Below are 24042 nucleotides of genomic sequence, written 5' to 3' on the forward strand. Positions count from 1 at the left end.
CGAATGCCGAGCTGAGGAGGAGCCAGCCTCACCCCTAGCTTCCCCCATGTATCACCTCATGCAGGACAGCTTCCGATCCTCCCAGAGCCCTCTGCCATTTCCCTGTAGGTCCTATGGAGCCCAGGGCCTGCATGGCTAGTGGGGGACAGTGAGGCACCTTCTGAGGCCCCTCGTCCCGGTGCTGCCCACGAGGCTGGACCCCTACCTGCCTAACGTGACCCTAACGGGTCAGAACGTGATGAGCAGGATTCCGGGACAGGTTGTGGGGAAAGGGTGTTACCTGGGGGAGGGAAGGAACCAGATGGAAACGGAAGCCTGAGCCAGGGTGTCCAGGATCCTGCGACGGCAACGGGAGGCAGCACCGAGCAGTGGTTACGGACAGAGGTCTGGTGTCTCGGGCAGCCTCGGCCGCTCCTGAGCTAAGTGACCCCAGATAAGTTACTAACCTCTTTGGGCCTCTGCAGCCTCATCTGTGACACTGGCGTGATGATCATGCTACAGTTCCATGGCAGTTTTGTGAGAATTAAATGAGAATATGTAAATGAGGCGCTTAAGACGGATACATAGTAAATGCTTTCGTAAATAGCAGCCGTTAGTATTATGATTCAAGAAAGGAAAGGGGTTCTAGAAACTCCTGCTAGGAGGATGATAAGAACAGAATTTGGGCCAACTTTGGGTTGGATGACCTGCAGACTTCTCAACCAGCTGTGCTGGGCCCCGGAGGAGGGTGTGGGGGGCAGCGGGCAGGAGGTGGAGGGCAGCTAACTGCTTTGTCTCCCTCCCTCTGGGGAGGAAATAATGGGGGTAAGAGAGCAGCATGCTCAGGTGGTATCTGGTGTCCTGTTCAAACTGAGAGCCAAAAGAAACGCAAATGGCCAGGCCCTGGGCCGAGAAGGCTGAGCCTCACGGATTCGCCGTGTGGTCTTGGGCAAGTGTCTTCCCATCTCTGCGTCTGGCTCTCCTCCACGGGATGAGGGCAGAGGTGGCCCAGGAGCACCCATCTTCTGTGACAGCCCCATGCGTGTGGAAGGCCGTCCCTCCCACCCCAGTGGTCCCCAAGAATAAGACCTGGGCAGCCAACAGTCCCAGGAGCCTCTGGGGCCCCTTCTCCTCTGGCCCTGCCCCTAGGGCAGGGAAGCTCAGGCCGGCGGCTGGCCTTGGGGCTGACGGGAGGCAGAGGCTTGAGGCCCTGACCTTTTGGTCCAGAGTGAGCACACTGGTCATGGGATCGCTCAGAATAGCCATAGCACTATATTCAGCTGTCTTGGGAGGCCCCGAGATCCCTGGCCTAGGCAGCGGGCCCTGACATGAGCCCCCTCCACACTCCCTCCCCCACCTCTAAGACAACCCGCCTGCCGCTCTCAGAAGCTCAAGCCAATCTTCCCAAAGCTTCTGGCAGATGCCAGGCCTCCCGCCCAGAGTTAAGGAGCACAGATACCTGCCTCTAGGGCATGGGAATCTAAGCACTCCCTGAGGCATGGGGAAGGTACATGAGGGTGATCGGCCACTGAGCCGAGAGTTAGAGATCTGGGTTTCTGAACCCGCCCCCCACCTGCTCACATTGGCCTTGGGAAAGCACTCCTCTCTGGGCCTCAACTGCCTCATCTGTCATTAACAGCAGCTCCTAATATACTGAGTATGTAAGAAGCTTAGAGTCTAGAGCAAGAGACAAACCAAACCAAGCGAGGCTGCTAATGAACATGTTATTACCTACCAGATAGCTTCTCTGAAGGGAAAAGCTCTCAACCCTGACCCAGGCTGTGGGGTCTGGGAAGGCATCACCGAGGAACAATGTTTCAAGCAGGGTGTGAAGGATGAAGATGTGCAGACCAGGAGGAAAGAGTGCTTCCCCGGGGCGGGGACAGCATGTGCAAAGGTCCTGAAGCAGGGGTGCATGGCACATGTAAGAAACTGAAATGAGGCCAGGGTAGCTGTTGGTCAGTGAGGAATGGGGAGGGCCAGGCCAGAGGAGACTGAGGAGGCAGGCAGGGCTGGAGGGGCCACGATAAGGTCCAGGGAAGCACTGAAGGGTTTTAAACAGGTAGGGGAATAGACTGACAGATTCGTGAGTTTAGGAGACTTCTCTCTGTGGTTGCCAAGGAGAGGGTGACCTGGAGGGGTCAGGGGCTGAAGGCAGGGGAGCAGCTGGGAGCAGCTGGGAGCCGCTGGAGGGGTGGGTCTGAGGGGAACACTGGCGGCTTGAACCAGGATGGTGGATGTGGAGACGGAGGGCCAAGGACGGAATCTAGAGAGCATGAAGTAGAATGATAATACAACCAATCGAGTGATGATAGCAACCAACATTTATTGAGTACTTGCTGCATGCCAGGCCCTGTGACTTGGGGCTCTCTACCTATCACCTCAGTTAATCTTTCATTAACTCTCTGAGGTAAGTTCTATTATTATGCCCAATTTAGAGGTGAAGGGGCTGAGAGACTGCGGCGGGGTGTCTGGGGAAGGTGCCATTTGGAGACACGAGGACTCCTGTAAAAGCATCACAGGAGGGAGAAAAGCGCCACGCGGGGGACACAGCATGTCGGGGAGCACACGGGATGGCGGCAGGGAGGGTAATGCACCAGCCTCTTCTCCCCCACTCATGGGGCTCCTTCGCCTGTTACCATGACTAGAGGTGGGGCCCCGGTGGGCTCTGGGGTGGGGGGCTGTCGCTGTCTAGAAAGTCCCTGAGAGCAGCTCTCTCCCTCCACATCTCAGAAAGACTCCAAGAGCCCCGTGTCAGCTGAGGCCCAAGGGAGGAACAGAAGTCCCTTGCGGGGCTCCTCATTCCAGCCGCCGAGTACATTTCCTTCTCCGGGAGCCGAGGAGGAGCTGGGGCTGCTCCAGGCCCCAAAGAGCCAGAGAACCAGCGAGCCAGCATCAGAGGAGAGGTGGGCAGGGGGGTGGAGGGGGCCTCCTCGGCTTGGGAACCACTGGCACCTCCTTGTCATTTGGAAGGTCAAGTGACTGTCATTTGAAAGGGGGACAGATGTCATCACACACACAGGATACTCTCTGGCCTACAGAGCAAGGACCGCCATCAGCCCTGACCTGACCCAGGACAATGTTCCTGATGAACACAGGCAAATCCTAGATCAAAGCCAAGGCCTGCGCCGGCCCCCGAGGCGGAGAGGAGGGCAGTTTCAGGGCAGGGCCGCCCCAGGCTCTGCCAACAGCCCTGGCACCTCCTCACCCTCACGGCCTTGCCTGCCGGGACTGCCGTCCCCCGCCATCTGCCTGGCTAGTTCCCACCTGCACCCCAAAGCTTACCCTAGCATTGCCCCCTCTGGGACTCCGCCTCCTCTCGTGGCCCTCTCCACACAGCGTCACCAGCATCCTCTGCTCGCGTGTGTCCACCCCTCACCTTAGCCCGCCCCAGCTCACCTCCCCGCCCCTCACCCCCTCAGCCCGGACGCCCGGGGAAGCACAGGAGACAGGGCCCAGGGAACCGGCTGCCCTAGCTCGCATCGTCACCCCTCGAGGGGTCAGACGGGGCCTCCCCCTGCAGCCAAACAGCCCTTCCCTCCGGGGGCCAGCGAGGAGGCCTGGGGGGGGGGGGTGGCCTCCCTGTCTGAGCCACGCATCAACACCTGGCCTGCACCAGAGCAGGACTTCCCTTGAGGACAGGAATGAGGAGCAAAACCACTCACTAGGGCAGCTCGGGAGGACCAGGAGATCAAGGGAGCAAGCAGGAAGCTGGTCTGGAGTTTCATCTTCCTCAAGGTCCACCCACACCTGGGCAACACAGGGTCTCTGTCACCAACAGGCACCCACCGCCGCATGACACACAGAGGCTCACGCACACACAGTGTGACCCACAGGCAGGGTCCCCCACCCCTCGTCCGGCCTCATGCACAGATGGTCTCGTGCGCACAGCCTTACACACACACACGCACACACACACAGCCTCACGGGCAGAGCTTCCCATGAACGATGCCACACTCGCCACACGCAGCAATACACTCACACAGTGACACACTCGCCTCAAGTTTCTCTCTCACACACACATTTCTCTTACACATACAGTCTCCCTCTCCTTCTTATATACGCACTCTCTCCCACGCTGTCTCGTTCTCACACACAAAGTCCATCTCAAAACACACAGAATCTGTCTCACATTCACACAGAATTTCTGATACGGAGACTCACGGACTCTCTCTCACACAGGCTCACCACAAACACACATACACGCGCACACACGTGCACACACATGCACACGCTACTCCCAGAGTCTCACTCACCCATATTTTCATTCTTATCCAGCGTTTCTCACACATATGAAGAGTCTCTCACACCCACAGTGATTCCCTCTTACACAGATTCTCTCTCTCACACACACACACACAACACACACGGCTTTTCTCTCACGCATACATACGATGTCACACACACCCAGGATTCTGGTCTAGAATCTAGAATCAAAATTTAAATCCCGACCCACCAGTTTGAGGAGGGGGGAGGGGTGCACAAAGGTGACAGCGGCAGCAGAGCGAAGATGGAGGGGGAGGAAGGGCAGGCAGCCGCTGGTCCCTGCGCAGACGAGCCGCAGAGAGGCAGCGCAATGCAGCTAGGCCAGCCTGGCGTGCAGCAGGAAGCCTGGGTTCTAATCCAGGCCCTGCCCTCACTCAGTTCCTGAGTGCCCTTGGGCAGGTCCCTCCTCATGGGCCTCAGTGCCCTCCTATGTCACCCAAAGGAGTTGGAATGACCCTATGACCCTATGAGGCTACTGGGAAAAGAAGGTGGTGGCACAGATGTGGGGGGTGCTTCCATCTCCACCTCCCCACTGCACCCCAGCTTTTCCCTTAGAGTCTGCTCTTCAGTGAACACTTGAGACTATCAGGACTTTTCTGTAAGGTTCCGAACACCAACAAGACCCCAAACCACACTAACTAGCCCATTTATCTGCATTGGGTGAAGGCCACCCCCATGGCCTAGGAATGCCCAGTGGAAGAAGATGGACAGTGATGGGGGTGGAACGGGTCCCACACGTCCCCTGCCTATCCTGAAAGTCAGGAACACAGGCCAGAGCCCTAAGGCTGAGCCCAAGTGGTGGGGTGGGGGTATGTAGCCTCTTATTAGGGAGCCAGGTAGATGAAAGGACAAGGAGGAAGTTGGGCCTTCTCCTTCCTTCCTGGGCTGAGAAAGGTGATGGTGGTGGTGGTGGTGGTGGTGGTGGTGAGATGCTGTCCAAGGTCAAATGCAGGCTGAATGGGCAGCTGCTCTAACCCAGGCCCTCCCCCGCATGCCCCCCATCCCCAACATGTGCTGGTTCAACCTCCCAGTCCCCCTGCTCCTGCCCCTCCCCACAGCTCAGCCACAGCTCCCAGTTACATAATCCCCTGGCTACGGTGGCCTCTGTCAGGAGAGGAGAGGGGAGTGTGGACCTCTGAGGGTCCCAGTCCATTCTGGGAATGGCCGGGAGCTGGCAGCCAGTTCAGGGGAGGAGGGGTCCCAGGAGACCTGGGTTCTAGTCCTGCTTGGCCTCTAGCTCCCTGAGTGACCTTGTGTAGGGTCCTCAGTGGCAAAATGAGGGGCTTGGTTCTCTCCCTAGCCCCCCCCCCCCACCCAACACACATCTATTCCAGGATTTAATGTATAAGACTCTGACCTGCACCCCCTCCCCCACGGGCTAAAACACTCAGTGTTTCATCTAAGTCACAAATCTGCCAGGCCTGTGGCTAAACACAGCCCTTTTCTTCTCAGTGCCTGCCAAGTCCCCTCCCCGCACTGATCCTCAGCCTTGACCTGCCTCCTCCCCTGCCCCGTCCTCCCCACCTTGGCTCCAGAGGGCCGGAGGGAAGGGATGTGGAGCAGTAACAAAGGGCAGTGATTTGCCTGCTGGGGGCTGGGGGGCGGGTGGCTCTGTTTTAAATTCCCAATTCTGACTCTCCCCCTCATGCTTAAGGTTCCATTCAGATCTCACAGAGCCCAGTGAATGCAAGGAGGATCTCCTCCAGGGTGGGTGGCTGCTACCAGCGTCTCCCATTTGGACTCAGTTAAGCAGCAAAGACCCTTAGATTTCACCAGACCCCCCCTCTCCCATTTTACAGATGAAGAAAGGAATCCAAAGAAGCCTCCTCGGAGAAGCCAAGGTCAGCAGCAGGGTGCCCTTCTACTCGGCATCAAGCTGCTCTCTCTAAAGGGGAGTGGCAGGTCGAGACACACCCACCTCTGACACACCTTCTTTCAGGTTCCCCCTTAAGACCCCCCCACTCTGCCCCTGACAGGTCCCAGAAGAAGCATAGGCATAAGCCCAGCGGTCCCCTCCAAAACCCTCTCCCTTTTGACGAGGAAGGACAGGCTGTGTTCCCGGGAGCAGGTCTCAGAGGGGCCGCATCACCCTCCCTACAGCCCGGGGCCCACACCAACTACCAAGCTATTAATTAGCCATAAAGATTCCCCCTTGACCATCCCTTCACAACAGCCTGAGGATGCTCCCTGGGGAGGGCTGGTGTGTCCCAAGCAGCAGACCAGGCCTCAAGCCCTCCTCTGCAGGCCCTGGCTGCCTCCGGATACCTTTTCACCCTGGAGGGAGGAAGAGCTCCCAGCTTGCCTCCCCACACCAGAATCTAAGGGCCAGTTCACACCTTCGCCGTGTGCATCCGCAAAGGCACAAATATGCAGGCATGCAGGCACTCCTGCACTCTCCAACATACACGCACGCGTTCACTCATCCCCACTAACACTTTAGCCACCCAAACACACGCCAGCTTACTTACATAAATGTGCACGCGCTTCTCATACACACACACACCCATTTGTACTCACTCATATGTATTACATTTGGAAAATACAGACGCAGACCCTAGGTACCTACAAAACCAGTCTACCCTGGAAGAGCAACCGCTCTCTTACCCCCCCCCCCGTCCTATTCAGGTTCTCCTATGCGCGCGCGCACACACCCCTTTCAGTTCTGACTCCCCAGGCGCCGGTTCTCGAATCCACCCCCGCCCCGGGGAGGCAGAGGCCCCTGCCTTCCCCGCCCCGCTCCTCTGGTGGACCGGGAGGGGGGGGCACTTACCCGCGCGTAGCGGGAGGAGTAGGGGTCCTCGAAGAGCGCCCAGATGCGCGGCTGCCAGCGGCGCCAGAAGCCGCCGGGCCGGCCGTCCGGGGAGTCGCTGAGCGCCAGGCGCTTGGTCATCTCCAGCTCGTCCTCCCCGTCGCCCGAGTCCCCGGGCCCGTCGGCGTCCGCGTCGTCGGCGCTGTTGTCTAGGGGCGCGCCCCCGAAGCTGTCGAGCGCCTCCTCGGCGTCGCGGTGCTGGCGGTAGGTCATCCAGCAGCAGGGCTCCACGTCGGTCTCGTCGATGCCCCAGAAGGCCAGCTCCTCCTCGTAGAGCGGCCCGCACACGTCGGCCGGGCAGTGCAGCTTGCCGGTGCGGTAGTAGTTCAGGATGTGCGCGAAGACGCCGGGGTGGCGGTCGAAGAAGAACTCGTCGGCGCGCGGGTCATAGTCGAAGTGGCTGTGGGCGTCGGGCTCCGCCAGCCAGGCCAGCCGCGTGCCGGGCAGCGTGCGCAGCGTCGAGCGGTACGTCTGGTGGCGCGTGCCGCCCACGTTGATCACGATGCGCTCGCTCTCGTCCCCTTGGCCCATCGCGGCGCCCCCTTAGGCATGGCGCGGCCCAGCGACACCCATGGGAGCGGCCGCCAGGGGGAGTTGGCGCCGGGGAGGGGGGCGCGGGGCCTCCTCCCCCCTCCCCCCAGCCGTCGGGGGGCACAGAGGATGGCGGCTCCGGCCGCCCCGGGAGCGACCCGAGCCCCTCGGGGCGCTTTCGGTCGGGTGCCGGTCCGGGGCAGCGCGCGCGGGATCCCGGGGGTCTCTGGGCGCCAGGTGTGGGGAGGGAGCCGGTCCGGCTGCGGAGGAGGCGGAGGAGGAGGAGAGGAGGGAGGAGGACAGGGAGGGAGGGACGAAGGGAGGGAGGGAGAGGGCCGGCGCTCAGCGGCGAGCCCCGGGAGGAGGGAAAAGAGGGTTGGGGGGCCGGGCTCCCGTCCCCATCTCAGCGGGAAAATGGAGCAATGGACACAAAGCTTTTTCTTTCTTTCTTTCTTTCTTTTTTTTTTTTTTTTTTTGGCGGGTGTTGGGGAGGGGGGAGGTCAGCTGCTCCAAAGGCCGGACCGAGAGCTCAGCCCCCGGAAGGGGGAGGGGAGGGGAGGGGGCCGGGAAATTCGCGCTCCGCCGTGCGGTGGTCGCCGCAGCGCGCTCGGGGCCAGGGCGCCGGGGAGATGGACGACCGCTGCCTTCCTCCCTGCGTGGCCGGGCTGCGGCTCCGGGCTCCGGCCCCCTCCCTCTCTCCTTGCCTGGCTGCCTGCTCCCCCCGGCGGCGGGCGCGCCCGCCCGCCCGCCCGCCCTCCTCGCTCCTTCTCCCCGCCTCCTGGAGGAGATGGCGGGCCCCCCGGGCAGGGGCGCCGGGGCGCTGCTCGCTGCGGCGGCCGCGGGGCGCTGCGCTCGGTGCGCTCCGCCCGGAGCTGGGGTTCGGCGGCGCTGCGCTCGGGCTCCGGCGGTGCTGAAGGGACAGCTCCCGGGCTGCGGCGGGGCTGCGCGGGCTGCGCGGGCTGCGCGGGGCCGGGCGCGCGCTCTCCGGGCTGGTTCGGTCCGCGAGGCCGGTGGGCACTGGCTCCGGTGCCTCCGCGCCCCGCGCCCCGCGCCCCGCTTCGGACAGGCGGCGGAAGGTGCCGGTCCCAGCGAGGGGGCTGCGGCGGCGGCGGCGGCGGCGCCCGGGAGGCGGGGGTGGCGGGTCCGGGCGCGGCGCGGCGAGGCCGGCGAGGCCGGGAGGGAGGCGCGGAGCGGCCGCCGCCGCCGCGACGCTGCTGCCGCCCGGGCTGCTGCTGGGCTCGCTGGCTCCCCGCTCGCTCGCGCGGTCCGCGTCCAGCCCGCCGCTCTCCGGACACGGGCACACGGCGCGCGCAGCCGCACTCGCCCCCGGAGGGAGGCGCCGCGCTGGGTCCTAAAACGCCCCGATTCCGCGCCCCCCTCCCCGCCCCGCGCGGAGCCGGCCTCCCTCAACCCCCGCGCCGGGGGCGCCCGCCCCGCCAGGCTCCTGCGGCCGGGGGGACCCGCCGACGCCCCGCCCCGGGGCAGCGCCTCTCGATGGGCGGGGGGGGGCTCCGGGCGACGTCCAGGCCTGCGCCCCCCCCCCCCCCGTCAGCCGGAGGTGAGAAGGGCGTGGGCACCCGTCCCTTCCTTCCAAACCCGGGACTGTGGGACCCTCTAGTGCAGTGAGACGCCCCCGCCGCCATCGGGGACACCCCGACCTGGACCGGTACTGGCGGCTCCAAGCAACCTTTGATGCCGGCCTTTCCCGCAGAACCTGGAGCCCCCTTGGTCCCGTCACAGGTCCCTCTAAGAATGGGCCCCAAAATCGCATCCTCCAAACACACACGCTGTCCCCTAAGCCCTCCCAACAAGCCAATAATCCTGGACCCTGGGAACGCCTTTCGACCCTTTACTCACCTTGGGCCCCCCATAACTCCAGGCTGACCTAGTCTCCCCGGAGGGCCACAGGCCCTGCCATACGGATCCCAGCCCACGGATCCTCCTACACTAGCTCTGGATCCTCACATGGGGGATCCCGTATGCAAAGGGTATCCTGCCCTTAGAGGTCAGAGAAGCGATTGCCCCTGCTGGCCCTGACCACTGACATCCTCCCACCGCCCCATGGGACTTCAGCTGCCCTGGGCGGCAAGCTGATGCTGAGCCTGGGAGCTGGACGGGAGCAGCTCCCGCTGTGATTCCCACAGCTTTTCAGTTTGGTCTCGGGGGTGAGGGTTACAGTTTGGGCCTGCCTCCGAGCCTTCCTGGCCCATGTTTGCTGCCAGTGCCTCAGTTTACCAAATCACTCTTTTGTTCCTTCCTTTTCCACACTCTGTCCCAGGCACAAGCGCACAAGAGACCTTGCCCTCGAGGGCCTTCTAGGCTTTTGGGGAAGTGGGCAGGTGGGCCTGAGCAGGGCTGGGGAGGTCAGGCCCAGCTCCACTGTTGGCTGCACCAGGAAAGAGGCTTATTGATCCCGGCCCAGCCCAATCGAACACAAGGCTGCCTGGGCAAAGGGCGATTTAATTAAGAAGACAGGAGGCTCTTATTTACCTGTCGGCACTTGCTCACTGTGCAGACAGCTGTCCCTCTACGCTGACCTGCAGACACAGCCGTGAGCCTGGGGACAAAGCTGTGCCTTAGACATCTCTCTCCTCACTCGGCCAGGGAAATCCCAGCCGGGGGAAATCTGTGTGTAGTAGGGAAAGCTTTGGAGGAGTGCAGAAGGCTGGAGAGGGCAAAGGGCAGAGCAAGACATGAGCAATGGGAGAAGGGCAAGGGCAGAAACAGAAAGAGGCAGCGTTAGGGGAGAAAGAGGGACAGAGAAACAGAGGCAAAGAGAGGGCTGGAGTTTGGGGCCCAGATGGCACCTCCTCCCTCCAGAGACTGATCTAAACAGAAAGTGTTTCCTCTTCAATCTCAGAGGCATGCAGGCACGAGAGTCCTTGGAGTGTCTCACCATGACCAGTGTGATCCCCATCCCCTAACCATGAGACCTGACCTGGTACAGTTCAGCCTCACCAAAATTCAGACTCCCCAGGATGCAGGCTCTCAGAGAGCTCTGCTCCAATCCAAGGAGGTGACCAAACAGAGAAATGGGGACCTCCAGAAGGAAGAGAAAAAGATGGACACAGAGAGATGAACACATGTGCACGTGCACACACACACACACACACACACACACACTTGGCTGGGATAGATCGAGTTGGGGAGAGACCAGAAAGGGGCCTCTCCAAACGTTCTCTTCCTTCCCAACCCCTCTTCTCTCTCAGAAAGCCTTCTGTGTTTCCACTAGCCATAGCCATGGGGACCCAGCACTCCCCCTCTTCCTTCTCCCGCAGGAAGGACCACATTGGATCAGAGTATCACTCCCCCACCTTCACTCTTTCTTCACTCATCTCATTCCCTAGAATGGACTATCAGCTCCTCCAGGGCAGCTTCTTGATTGCTTTCTTCCACAGTGCCCAGAACACAGTGGCTCCTCAGTAAGGGCTAGATGATCTGAGAAAGGCCCTAAGAGAGGGCCTAGGATCCTAGCATCCCAGTGTCAGAGGCCATGAGAGATTGGAGCCCTGAACCAAGGCTGTGTTAGAGGGAGGGCCATACCCAGGATCGCTCAGGGAGTCAGTGCAGAGCCCACTCGGGCCACTACCCCATGATGAGCCACAATGGGAAGCTGAAGGGTGCCCCATGTGGTGAATAGATGGAGAGGTGGAGAGATAGAGAGAGGCTGCTAGCAGGGGGGAAGGTTAGTGATTAGGAGCCCTGGTCAGGCCTCGTCCTAAAGGATGTACTAGAAAAAAAAGAGGCAGGCGAGGGTTGGAGTGAGGGGAAATGTGAAAGAGTATCCACCACACCCTAAAGTCCCTGACATGGCAAGTGGAGAAGGCTCAGAGAGAGGAGCTGCCCAGGTGACAGGGGAACTGTCTCTGAGGTCCCCACACTGTCCCACTTTAGGATCCTCACCTTGATCCTTGATGGCAACTCCCAGCCCAGGCCCCGAAGAATGTGCCCCCACCAAGCAGGAACATAAAAGTCCCTTCTCTCACTTCCTTTTCACACTGTAAAAGGCTGGCATTTGCAGAAAACCCAGAAAAACTGAGAGGGCAACACAGAAAGAAAGAAAAAAAGCCCCAGAGAAATGGGAGTGGGAGGAGGAATTGCTGCCTGAGCCTTAGAGTCTCACCCACGACCATACCCTCAGCTCAGCCAAGACCCTCACCCCTTTCCACTTGAGCAGCACCACTCCTTATTTGTAGCCATCTGTCTCCTCCCTTTCAGAGGAAGGCTTTTGGTCCCAGGCCAGAGGGTCATTGGGATCCATGGCTGGTGAGAAGAGGAGGCAATGAACTACCAGTGGGCTGGTGTTGTTCAGAGGTCAAGGGTATAGACTCAAGGGCCAGGCTGTCTGTGTTCAAATCCCAGCTCCATCATTGACTTAGCGATGACCTTGGGCAAGTTATTCAACTTCTCTATGCCTCAGCTTCTTTATTGTTGGATATGAATAATAACAAGCCCTAGATCCTTAACGCCTCAGCTCTGGGATTTCTCTTGTTCTGGCTGGAGGGGAGGGTATGTGCCAGGCTCCAGGAAGCTCCGGTGAGAATGGCTCCAGGAGGAGCTGGGGCTAAGAGTGGACTAGAAAAAGGTGAAGGGAGTCCTGAAGCCAAGTTTGGCCTATGTTCTCACACTTGGCACTTGTAAGCATTAGATCTGGTCCTGCTAGGCTCTGGAACTGGCCCAAGTCCAGCCCCTGGGCCTTTGTCCAGCTTGGCACATCCTCTATGCTGCTCTCCCGGGCCCAGAGCCTTACCATTCCCAGTGGGTTGGGGTGCCATCTTGTGGCCACATCCGGAAGCTAACCTTACCGGGCCCAAACAGCAGGTTTTGGGGGTGACCCACCACAAGCAATGACACCAATTGGGATCCTCTACCCTGACCAGAACTCCTCCTTCTGATGGACAGGGGAGACTGAAATTAGAAGTGCCATAGTGGGAAATTGGTGGCCATTGCTCTTGGGTCTGTAGCTTGAGCACTGACTCTGGTACCTCTGGGGATGGGGTAGGGTGTACTGCTCTTCCTTCCTGAGACCCCCACCCCCACCCCCAGGGAGTGGAGCCAGATCTATCAGGCCAGAAATCCAGAAAGGAGCCAAGGTAAAGAGTGCCCAGGGGAAGTGCTAGACCAGGGTTTCTCAACCTGGACACTGCTGACCTTTTGGACCAGATAATCCTTTGTTGTGGGGGGCTCTGCTGTGCATTGTAGAGTATTTAGCAGCATCCTTGGCCTCTACCAACTAGATGTCACTAGAGCCCCTTCCCCAGTCCTGACAATCAAGAAGGTCTACAGACACTGCCAAAAGTCCTTTGAGGGGTAAAATTTCCCCTGGTTGCATACATCTAGACATATTTGGTTACAAATCTCATTTGCTGCTTATTGGCGACTGTGAGCTATTCACTTTTCCTCACTAGGCTTCTGCTTCCTCATCTGTATAAAGGAAATAACATTTTGCTAAGGTTAAATGAGATAGTGCCTCTCATTTAACTTTTTCTCCTTCCCTTTCCCCCCTTCCCTCAGACTATCCATCCCCCTCAAGCCCTCTGTGACCTACTCTGACTCTGTATCTCTCTCACAGGCTCCTGCCAGTCCTCAGCAATGTCCTTCAGTCCCTCGGTGTCACTGTGGTCTCAGGGGGCAGAGTGTCAGTCCTCCCGAGGCTTGGCTTTGGGGAAGATGGGGCCTCGACACCTCTCCTGCTGGTTAAGTGAGGTGGGAAGGTGGGAAATGCTGAACGCTGTGGTGAAGGATGCACGTGGAAGTCAGAGATGCTGACTTGTAGGGAGGGCAGGTGGGGGCAGGCACTTCTGTAGGAGTGTTCCCGGCAGGACTGGGCGGAAACCACTGAATTCTGCTTCTGGAAGCAGCTTGGAGGTGTGTGGCTATCCCAAAGGCCTGCGATGCCTATGCTAGGAGTCTTGTGGGTTCTCCCGGTGGACACCTGTGTGTGTGTCAGGCTGCAGGTAAGCTTGGTTGGCACGTGTAGTGGTGGCTCCCGGTTTTGTGAGGTCTGATGTTTAGATATTTTGGGGTTACACTTTTGAAAAAACAGAAAGTTGGGCACAAAAGTGGATATATATTCAGACTTAGAAATCAGGACCAAATGTAAATTTTAGAAAGCTGACAAATACTACAAACCTTAGAAAATCCAGGAAAAAATTGCTTAGTATTTTTATTAACTGCCTCACACACCAACATAAAACTTTTTTTTAATGATTTTATTTATTTATTCGAGAGAGAGACAGACAGACAAGTGGAGGGAGAAGCAGGCTCTATGCAAGGAGCCTGATCTGGGACCCGATCCCAGGACTCCAAGATCATGCCCTGGGCCGAAGGCAGGCGCTAAACCCTTGAGCCACCCGGGGATCCCCCCAACATATGACTTTCAAATAAGTTATATTTACTTGGATGCCAACAAAAACAACTGCAACTTTTTTCTGCAATTACAGAAGGATGTTCAGTTAACAACACCACATTTGTTTTATTAAAACCATAGGGGTGCCTGAGTGGCTCAGCTGGTTAAGTGTCATGATCTCAGGGTCTGGGATCGAGCCCCTACGTTGGGATCTCTGCTCAGCAGGGAGCCTGCTTCTCCCTCTCCCTCTGCCTGCTGCTCCCTCCATTTGTGTTCTCTCTGTCAAATAAATCAGTAAAATTTTTATTTAAAAACTGCATCAAAGATGACTTACAGTGAAAATATAACCATCGTCCCATATAACTATTTTTTCTGTGCACCAATACTCAAGAACCTGCTTTAAATTTCCTTGACAACTTACAGCTCCCATATTATACCAGACAAGATTTGTGGCTACTTAAAATACCACCGAGACAGGGCTACTTAAAGATACATTCGTGAAATGCAGGGGACCCAGAATAGCCATAACAATTTTGAAGAAGAACAAGGTTGGAGGACTCAGCCTTCCTCATTTCAAAATGTACTACAAAGCTGCAGTCATCAGCACTGAGTAGTAATTGGCATAAGGATAGACATGTAGATCAGTGGAATAGAACTGAGAGCCCAGAAATAAATCCATACATTTATAGTTACTTAATTTGTGACAAGGATGCCAAGAAAATTCAGTGGGGGAATGGGAGAAAGAATAGCCCTTTCAATAAAAGGTGCTGGTACAACTGGATGTCTACATGGAAGAGTATGAAGTTGGACCACTTCTTTACACCAAATAGAAAAATCAACTAAAAATGGATGAAATATCTAAATGTAGGAGCTAAAACTATCATATTCTTACTTGGGCTAGGTTATGGTTTTTAGATATAATGCCCAAAACACAAGCCACAAAAGAAAAATATAGATAAATTGGACTCCATCAAAAAAAAATTGTGCTTTAAAAGACACTATCAGGAATGTGTAAAGACAACCTGTAGAATGAGAGAAAATATCTGCAAATCACATATCTGATAAGAGTCTAGTATCTAGAATACTTAGAGAACTTTCAAAACTCAACAATAAAAAGACAAATAACCTAATTTTAGGATGGACAGAGGAGGGCAGTCCCCGTGGCTCAGCAGTTTAGCACCACCTTCAGCCCAGGGCGTGATCTTGGAGACCCGGGATCAAGTCTCACTTCAGGCTCCCTACATGGAGCCTGCTTTTCCTCTCCCTCTGCCTATCTCTCTCTCTCTCTCTCTCTGACTCTCATAAATAAATAAATAAATAAATAAATAAATAAATAAATAAAATCTTTAAAAAAAAAGATAGAGGATTTGAATAGACATTTCCCCCCAAAGAAGAAATACAAATGGCCAATAGGCACATGAAAAGATACTCAACATCATTAGTCATTAGGGAAATGCAAATCAAAACCACAATGAGATACCACTTTACACCCACTAGGATGGCTAGAATAAAAAGACAAACAGTAATAGCGTTGTCGATGATGTAGAGAAATTGGAATCCTGATACATTGCTGATGGGAATGTAAAATGGTGCAGCTGCTTTAGGGAAGACGTTGGCAGTTCCTCAAAAATTTAAACAGAGTTATGATATACCCAGCAATTTCATTTTTAGGTATATACACCCAAGAGAATTAAAAGCATATGTTTACACAAAAATGTGTACTTGAATGTTCATAACAGCATTATTCATAATAGCTAAAAATGGAAACAATCCAGATATCTATCAACTGATGAATGGGCAAACAAAATAAGATGTATCCATACAATGCAATATTATTCAGCTCTACAAAGGAATGAAGTCTTGGTATATGCTACAACATGGATGAATCTTGAAAATATCAGGGAAAGAAGTCATACACAAAAGGCCACACGGTGTGTGACTCCACTCATGAAATGTTCAGAATAGACACATCCGGAGAGATAGAAAATAATTCGTGGTTGCCACGGGGTTGGGAGAGGAGGGGAGCAGTGACTGCAATTGGATAAGAGATTCTCTGGGGAGTAATGGAAATGTTCTGGATCAGATAGTAATGGTAATGTTGCACAACATTGTGAATATAGTACAAACCACCGAATTCAACACTTTCAAAGGCTGAATATCATGGTGCGTGAATTATATCTCAATAAAAAGTTGGGAAAAGTAAAGTAGGATCTGTAAACCAGGTTACAAATAATTTGCTTACACTGAGAAAAATCTCAGTTTGGCACGGTCTCAGTTTTCTTATCTGTAAAAGTTCTACTTCATTGTCTTTTTCTTTCTCTGAAATGCTTTAAGTAAAATACTAAAGAATTTCAGAATTGATACATACCTTTTAAATTCACTAATCCAATGACACAGAGAGAAAGCCCGGATCCGGTTGGGTTAAGTCACATTCCCAAGGTGTCAGAGCTGGTCAGTGGCACAGCCAGGCTTGGATCCCGGGAATTATGTAGTCATTGGCACCCTCCAGGACTCAGTTACCCTGCTACTGGGAAGGTTCTGCCTGAGTTAAAACTTGCTGTTAAATGTCTAAAAAAAGGTTAACTCTATGAAAATGACCCTGTATAATAGAAACATTAATATTATATAGCCTCACATTTTCATGTGTTTCCCTTGATTAGCAGTGAGTTTTATAGATTAGAAAACACTGAGCTAGAACCAACTTGTTCTTCATCATTAGCACCATCCTCATTTTTAAAAAAGATTTTGTTGATTTATTCATGAGAGAGAGAGAGAGAGAGAGAGAGAGAGAGAGAGAGAGGCAGGGACGCAGGCAGAGGGAGAAGCAGGCTCCATGCAGGGAGCCCGATGTGGGACTCCATCCTGGGTCTCCAGGATCACGCCCTGGACCGAAGGCAGGCACTAAACCGCCGAGCCACCTAGGGATCCCCAGCACCATCCTCATTTTTTTTTTTTTAAGATTTTGTTGATTTATTCATGAGAGACACACAGAGAGAGAGGCAGAGACAGAAGCAGGCTCCATGCAGGGAGCCTGACGTGGGAGTGGATCCCGGGACCCAAGGACCATGTCCTGGGCCGAAGGCAGGCGCTAAACCACTGAGCCACTCAGGGATCCCCAGGACCATCCTCATTTTTGTCTTCATCTTCCTCCTTGTCTCTTCAGCCTTCTGCCTCCCTCCTCACTCTCTTTTTTTCTTACCTTTGTTCTGTCTTGCCCACTCCTTTCTACCAACATCAAGCTGCATATTCTTTCATTGCTTCCTTCTTCATGTAACAATAGTTTTATATCATTTTCTATACAGAGAATTGAGAGACCATTCAAATAGTTTAGTCTTCCCTTCAACGTGGTGATCAAGACTTGTTTGGTATCATTTGTAATTTAGGGAAGCGGGGCTCCTGGCTGGCTCAGGTCATGATCCCGGGGTCCTGGGATCAAGTCCTGCATCAGGCTCCCCGCAGGGAACCTGTTCCTCCTTCTGCCTGTGTCTCTGCCTCTCCCTCTGTGTCGCTCATGAATAAATAAATAAATAAATAAATAAATAAATAAATAAATAAATAATCTAAAAAATTATTTAGGGAAGCTTTTTTCAGGCTCACCACTGTACTGGAAATGTCATGCCCAATTTTAGGGTTAGTGTCAAATTTGGGGAAAACCCCATCAAGTTTCTTTCGTTTGTGGGCTGTAAGAGTTCAAGGTATTTTGAGTTTTCTTCTGTGGTGACTATTTTTAAATTTTTTAAAGTTGATGACATTCATTCAAGGATCAGTTGATGTCAAGGTCTTGTGATAATGGCATATTAGGAATTTTACTCTGTTGATGTTAGTGTTTTGTGTTAGATCAGCATAAGATTTAAAATCTCTTTCCGATGTGTTCATATAATTTACTTTTTACTGATTGGATTCTCAAACAATACAAGAGTCTAATAATTCCATACAAAAGTTACCTCTTTCTTTCAATAAACTGCTTTTTGGCATGATCTAAAAATATTTTGGATACAATTGTGTTCTCTTTTTTTTTCTTCAATTGTGTTCTCAATGTCAGATCATTTGGATTTATTTCAGTGTTCATTATTATTGCTTCTATTTTCTGTTTGTCTAAAACATATTCCACCAAATCCAAACAGAATGTATACCTTTAGATTGGACCCCACCATGCCACCCACCAGAAGGGAGAAGTCAGAGTAGAAAGGGACAATGGTCATAACTAATTGGCTAAAATAATTTTCCTTGGCAAATTAAGAAGGAGATTGGACCGGGGCCTTACAAGGGGCTCATGCAAGGGATCTAAGCTTAAACCCTATTGCCTTCAAGGTCCATCAGCCTCTGGTGGTATGCTCTGGGTCCATGAGTGCTGTCGTATGAGCACACGTGTGGGTATGGGCCCAGTGTTCCCTCAGATCCAGCCCAGGTAAAAATGGCCCCCCAAACAAGTGCCGTTTCGTCTACACTGCAAATGGAGTTAGCCTCAGCTAGATGCTCCTCCCACCCCCAAATCCAGAGGACTGAAGTTAGAGATGGGTAGGAGGGGATCTCAATCCCCATCATCCATGGAGTGATCCAATCTCTAGCTGCTCCCCTCCCTCCTGACTTCCTGTGAAGAGATACAGGGTGAGGCAGCTAAGGGTGCAGTCTCTGCTGCCTCTCTGCCTGGGTTCAAGTCCTGGCTCATGACCTAAGCTAGTCCAATGAGGGTTCTTCTCTGGGAATTCATTCTGAACCAAACAAAAGCCTGAGTCAGTCTTGGCTCCCCCTTTCCCCTCACACTCTTAGGGCGTCTGTACACAAGGCTCTATAAACAGTTATGCATGTTGCTCACTGAACAAATGCACCTGGCTAAGAAAGGCTGTGGGTGCTGAAATCCAGCCTGCTCTCTGCTTGCCTAACTATGAATCCCGGTGCAGAGCAGTGTCCTCAGGGAAGAAGAGACACATTTTTCCAATTGCACACTAGCTCCTGGGCCGCCTTCATACATGCAGTTGGTTCCCTCAGTGCAGGAATGCTACATCTTCCTTTCTGCACCTTCTTATACCCCTTTATCATACCTCCTTGCACCCTTTGCCTTGCCTTGTAGTATTTCTCACCATTTATTCACTTGTTTCTTTGTCTAATGGCTATTTCCCCAGGGGATTTTAAGCTGTGTGAGGGTAAGGACTGTGCCCTCGAGGTTCTCCACTATACCATCAACACCTACACTTTATCTGGCACAAATGTCTCCACTTGTGTGCTTTCCCTCGCATCCCAGTCACAGCCCCAGTTCAGGCCATGTCATGTCTCCCCTGGGGAAGCCCTCATGGCCTCCTGACAAGTCTTCCTGTCTCAAATCTTGTTCCCTCCTATCCATTTTTCCAGGCTTTTCTAAATACAGATTTGCACCCTTCCATTGATTAGACTCCTCTATGGCTTCCTATTGCCCTCAGGATAAAGTTCAAATGAGGTCCATTGGGGTCCTGCCTCGGCCTTTTCCCCATCTCACCTCTGGCCTCTCCTTGTGAGCACCTTTGGTTCCATGAAAGCACAGTTTACTTTCTGTCACTTCAGGGCCTTTGCACTTGCTGTTTCCTTAGCTTGGAGTACTCTTCGTTGGCTTCGTTTTGTTTCCAAATCCTTCAAGATTCCTACTAGAGATTACCTACCTGTCTATACCTTCTGTTCCTACTGTGCTCCTCTACCACATACACCCCCTTTAGAGCACTTAATTGTGATGTAATCAGCTGCTAAGAGATTCAATCTCCCCAAACATCTGAGTTTCCCAAGGTCAGGAACTGTCCACTGGTCTCTGTTTTCAGCCAGCATAGGACCTGGCAACTGTTGAATCAGTGAATTCATAAATGTGTCAAAGGGTCTCAAAGGAGTGCAAAGAACCCCAAGGTGCATCTGGGGAAGCAGCCAGAAAAAAAGCTGAGGATTATTAGTAACAGTATCTTCAGCACCCAGTGTTGGGGACAGCAGAGGCTCTCCTCAGAGCAGAGAGCAGAGGTCCTTCTTGTTGCCAACACATCTTGCCTGCAATCCTCAGGGTCATCCCATCTGGTGAGCAGAGCATTTGAAAGTGGGCCTGAAGGTTTTCAGGGGGAAAAAAAGGGTCTGTAAGGGTGAGATGTAGGAGTCATTGAGGTCCTGGACACAAACATATGTATGTTTGGGGGTGGGCTTGCAGTGGCATATCAATGGGGAAGAATTTTTACCAGACAATCCTTCCAGGGGTCCCCTTCCCAGCCACACATGTGTGTGCACATGAGCATGGGTCTGTGGGCATTGTCTATTGTCTTTTCTTATTTCTCAAGACACAGGTCAAATGGCACCTCTTCCAGGAAGCCCTCTCCAGCACCCTGGCTAAATCAATGGCCCCTCCTTTGCTCACAGATGCAAGTCTGCACTGCCCTGTCAGGGCCAGGATGCTCTAACAGCTGGGTTACTGGCTGAGGAGAGACATTTGTGCCTGTCTGGCCTTCTATCCTGTCCCCTTAAGATTACTCCTATCACTTGGAGCCTGTAAGTGCCACGCAGCTTACTTCGCCCCTTCACACTCAACTTAGTTTTTCCTTATAATGCTATGAGCACCTTATCGCATTCTCTGTACCCATGAGGCTTCCGAGTGGCACCTTGAGCTACAAATATCCAGTGAACCTTCTGGACACCACACCTGGCTTCACTCAGTATGTAGGGGCATGATTCTCAACCTTGCACGCATTTTAGAATCGCTGGGGGAGCTCTCGAAAAATACCAATACCTGGCCCGGATATCAGGGGCAGATAGATTAAATCAGAATCTCTGGCGAGTGGGGCAGGCATGGATCATTTTTCTCCCTACTACTTAAATCACTCTTAAATACACCCTGACTGCCCTGCGTGTGGTGACGGGTCAAAGGAACCTCCCCCACGCTTCGGAGCCAAACTCACCCCCTCCCTTCCTAGCCCCGCCCCAGGCTCCTCTCTTGCAATCCGCCTTCCGCCTACAGGGGTCGCTGCGGTACAGCTGGCCCAAATTTGCGGGGTTTCCTCCCAGTCAAAATCTTGCCCCCCCCCCCAGGGAGAGTCGGAGCCACCGCGGTATAAATTAGCGTCTTTATTTCGAACACCTGAGCGAGCGCCTGCGGCTCGCCCACCTGCCGTATAAACGTACAAAGTCCCTGTCGCACCGCACACCATGCCTCAGAGATAAATACAGCCCTAGGGGCTCCTGCTCTGGCAAAGCAACTCTTATTTACAGGAATAGATTACAAAAGTATTACAAAAAGTGGTCCTGAACTGGGGGAGAGGGTGGAGTGGTTAGTGTTACACGAGCGCACCTCGCGCAGCGCCGGGGCAGAGCAAAGTCGCCGGTGCTGGGGAGCGAGAGGCCACGCCCCCTTAGGCTACAAAGTAGCGGGGCTCGGGGAGAAGAGGCCACGCCCCCTTAGGCTACAAAGTAGCGGGGCTCGGGGAGAAGTGGCCACGCCCCCTTAGGCTCCCCCGGCGCCCGGAGGCGGGGCTTAGGTCTGCGCGGGTCCCACCCCGCGCAAGAAGGGGAAGGGTCTGGCCCCTCAAGAGTCAGCTCTGGCCCAAGGAGGGACCCCTAAAGGCCATCGCAGCGAGTCTCAGGGAAGGGTGTTGCGTGGAAAAAAAGGACTGTGTCCTTACTGTGGAGCGCGGGAGTGGAAACACACAAACAGTTCTCCCTCCGCTCCCAACTCGGGAGGGGTCGCTTTTAAAGCGCGGTTGGGAGTGGGGCTGGCGTTTAAGCTCAATCTTTGGGGCGCGGGGGGCGCCGTCCCTCGGGCGCGTGGGCAGCGGAGGCCTCCCATGCGGCCGCCCACCCCCTCAGAGCACCTGGTAGATGGGGTTGGGGTTTGCGCCCGCTGGGCACTGCGGGGCGGCGTCCGGGGAAGGGGTGGGGGCGCCGCGCTCCGCGTCGCTCTGGGCGGCGGCCTCCTGCGGTCCGGGAGACGACTCCGGCGGCGCCTCGGCCAGCAGGAGCGCGGGCGCCGTGGGGCTCTCGGTGGAGATGCGCTCCACGATGCTGGACAGGCAGTCGAGGCTCGACACCGCAGCACTCTTCCCGGGCCTGGGTTCTGCGCGGGGAGGGGTGGGTTAGTGGCGGCTGAGCCGCGGACAGGCCTCCCGCCTCCGGGCTCAGTGCTTGGGGGCAGACGGGAACCTGAGGACCCAGGGAGAGCTCGGAGCGAAAAGGGAGTGGGCTGCACGCTTAGTATTTCATTCCCTGTACCGTCTCCGGGATTAGGGGGAGGGGGGGTCCAGATAGAGGGAAGCCGTGGCAGCTCAAAGCGGGTAACGTGGGAAGGAGGCGCAAATACGCACCGCTGGGCGCCTCGCTGTAGTAGGTGCCATCGTAGCAGTTCCGCCGCCGGGCACCGCTCGGGGGGCCGCTGTAGTCCATCTGCAAACGGCAAGGGCAAGGGCGACCGAGTCAGGCTCGGGGACCGCGGGGGGCCAGAGCATCACTCTCTGTAACCACCTGCCCCAACTCCCCATGTCTCCGCCACGAGATCTGGGCCCTGGCTGGGGGACAGGGGCGGACGGAGATTGTCTGCAATCTCCCGGGCCAACCAGCGCGTGGACAGTCGCCTAGGAGCATAAGTCTATTTTGTAAATAGGGATGAGTGCAGAAAAGCACAACTCCAGGTCGCTGCAGCAGAGCTCTAACAGCGCCCCCGGCCGGGTGGATCGCATTTGTCCCGTGCGCCCCCAGAGCATCAGGCCACCCCGGTGACGGCTGCTCAGGACACCAGGGTCCACTCCCCAGAAGGTTCCCGGCCCAAACCTCCCTCTGGAGGGCCAACTCCCCGCCTTGTGCAACGCGTCCCAGATATAGCAAGAGCTGCCCTCACTTCTCTAGCTCGGGGTCCTGGCCTTACCATGCCGTCGGAGCAGTTGGAGCGCGGGCTGGACGCGTCGGAGTCGCCGCTGTAGTGTTCGCCGCCACGGCCTGGGGGCAGCGGGCCAGGCGCGTAGAAGGCAGCGGCGGCACCAGGGGGCGCGGCGTCCTGGTCGCGCAGCAGCGCCTGCAGACCTTCGATGTAGCGAATCGCGTTGCGCAGGATCTCCACCTTGGGCAGCCGCTGGTTCGGGTTGCTGGACGTGCAGCGCTTGAGCGTCTCGAAAGCCTCGTTGACTTTGCTCAGGCGGCGCCGCTCGCGCATGGTGGCGGCCTTGCGGCGGTCGGCGTTGGTGGTCTTGCGCTTGCACGCTTTGCAGGCCCACAGCAGACAGCGGCCGGCCTGGTGGTGCCCGCTGGGAGCGCGCACATGCTCGTCCTCGCGCGCGCCTGGCGCAGGGTGCACGGCCGCAGGGAAGTGCGAGTGCTCCTCGGGCTTCAGGAGCGCGCCCACGTGCACGAGGCGCGGGTCCAGGTCCTCGAAGAAACGCAGGTCCGGGGAGTCGAAACACGGGTCATCGTAGAAATCATCCGCCGAGGCGAAGTTGCAGAGGGAGCCGTCGGGGCCGCTCAAGTCTACGTCGCGGAGCGGCGGCGACAGCAGCTCCATATCCCGGCAGGGGGTGGCGCAGTCCCGGCTTCGCCAGGGGTTGCCCCAAACTTTCTGCCTCTCCGCAGCCCTGGCCGTGCGATGGTAAAGTACGGGGGCGTCTGAATGGACACCCGACTTTCCCCCCCTCCGCCGGGTCCTGTCGGGCCTGATGCGCCGTGAGGAAAGCGGCTGCAGCGCCCCGGGGCTTCCCCACCCCTAGCCTCACGCCAGGCGCCCGGGGCTATTTATCCCGTAGTAGCTAAAGGGCCCCAGAGCGGGAGCGGGCGGCTGGGGGCGGGGGCGCCCGAGGCCAATAGAAACGGGGTGGGGAGGAGCTTGGGATCCCCAGGGTGGCCGCTGGGGCAGGAGACTGGCCAGCCCCCTAGCCCTCGACCCCCGCGCGCGCGCTCCCGCCCCTCCCCGGGCTGGGAGCGAGGCAGAGGCTGGCAGCCCCACGCGGCTGCACTCGGCTCGCGGGCGCGCTCGCTCCAAACCTCCCCGCGCCGTCCGCGTCCGGCGCCCTCGGAAAATGTTGGCCGCGCGCGCCCAGCTCCAAGCTGACTTTGGGCTTCCCTCTGTCCTAGGATTTGTGGGGGACCCAGGTGCAGGGGATGAGTAGAACAGATCGCGAGGGATTTGGAG

The 24042-nt window shown here is 55.7% G+C and overlaps 2 protein-coding genes across 9 annotated transcripts in view; both read right to left on the minus strand.

Annotated features, from left to right (window-relative positions):
- Positions 1–8308, minus strand: part of KCNC1 (potassium voltage-gated channel subfamily C member 1) — a 43638-nt gene extending 35330 nt beyond the window's left edge. For 7 of the 8 annotated variants that reach the window (XR_012015506.1, XR_012015504.1, XR_012015505.1 and 4 more), the window contains exon 1: positions 7016–8308. Coding sequence is in view for 4 of the 8 variants with exons in the window: in XM_072793876.1 (XP_072649977.1) it covers positions 7016–7585 (570 nt within the window). In the remaining 4 variants the exon portion in view is untranslated. The remainder of the gene's footprint in view (positions 1–7015) is intronic. The other variant, XM_072793873.1, reaches the window with a different exon arrangement.
- A 12676-nt stretch (positions 8309–20984) lies between these two features.
- Positions 20985–23640, minus strand: MYOD1 (myogenic differentiation 1). The gene is made up of 3 exons (XM_072795262.1): positions 22789–23640; positions 22232–22310; positions 20985–21984 (listed from the first exon to the last, which is right to left on the minus strand). Exons 1-3 carry the CDS (start codon positions 23416–23418, stop codon positions 21734–21736), a joined length of 960 nt encoding a protein of 319 aa, XP_072651363.1. The 5' UTR covers positions 23419–23640; the 3' UTR covers positions 20985–21733.
- Between the last annotated feature and the right edge of the window lie 402 nt (positions 23641–24042).

Source organism: Canis lupus, chromosome 23 (genome assembly GCF_048164855.1).
Source record: "Canis lupus baileyi chromosome 23, mCanLup2.hap1, whole genome shotgun sequence".
NCBI lineage: Eukaryota > Metazoa > Chordata > Mammalia > Carnivora > Canidae > Canis > Canis lupus.

Bases quoted from the DNA above. Each gene is read 5' to 3' on its own strand.
- MYOD1 (XM_072795262.1), bottom strand. From the start codon at position 23,418: ATGGAGCTGCTGTCGCCGCCGCTCCGCGACGTAGACTTGAGCGGCCCC. The intron at 22,311-22,788 runs GTAAGGCCAGGA...TGCCGTTTGCAG, and splicing joins CCAACTGCTCCGACGGCATG to ATGGACTACAGCGGCCCCCC. The intron at 21,985-22,231 runs GTGCGTATTTGC...CTCCCCGCGCAG, and splicing joins CTACAGCGAGGCGCCCAGCG to AACCCAGGCCCGGGAAGAGT.